The sequence below is a fragment of the Camelina sativa genome, unplaced genomic scaffold (genome assembly GCF_000633955.1).
Source record: "Camelina sativa cultivar DH55 unplaced genomic scaffold, Cs unpScaffold12070, whole genome shotgun sequence".
NCBI lineage: Eukaryota > Viridiplantae > Streptophyta > Magnoliopsida > Brassicales > Brassicaceae > Camelina > Camelina sativa.
The window spans coordinates 1-360 of record NW_010933112.1 but is presented as its reverse complement, the minus strand read 5'-3'; the positions used below and the strand labels follow the sequence as shown (position 1 = coordinate 360).

The following is a 360-nucleotide window of genomic DNA, read 5'->3' as shown; positions in this document are numbered from 1 at the left end:
ATCTACACCGGCCTATGTTTATTGTTTGTGGTCTCTCCGCCTTTAAAAGGACCCAACATATCTCCCAGATTTCGGCAAGGCAACAAACATATTTTACTTAAAATCTTATCTACCTTATTAAAAAAAGTTACCGTTCTTGACTATGGCGAAGTGGTTTTTCACTATCTTCTTGGTTTTTGCCCTAGCCTCTGCTTTAGCTTGTAATGCAAGAAATGTCCCAGCTGGAGGCCTCACTGACCAGAAGAACTACCTCGGTTATGGTGGCGGATATTCTGGCGTTGGAGACAATGGTCTTCCGTTCAGTGGCGTTGGCGGAGGTGTGTCTGGTCCTGGAGGTAATCTTGGTTTTGGAGGATTTGG

The 360-nt window shown here is 44.7% G+C and overlaps 1 protein-coding gene across 1 annotated transcript; it reads left to right on the top strand.

Moving 5' to 3' along the window:
* Positions 1 to 69: 69 nt before the first annotated feature.
* LOC104775316 (ATP-dependent RNA helicase DED1-like) lies at positions 70 to 355 on the top strand (the record flags this gene model as incomplete). The annotated part of the gene is made up of 1 exon (XM_010499458.2): positions 70 to 355. A coding segment is annotated over exon 1 (213 nt), but the record flags the coding sequence as incomplete, so codon positions are not given.
* Positions 356 to 360: the final 5 nt, after the last annotated feature.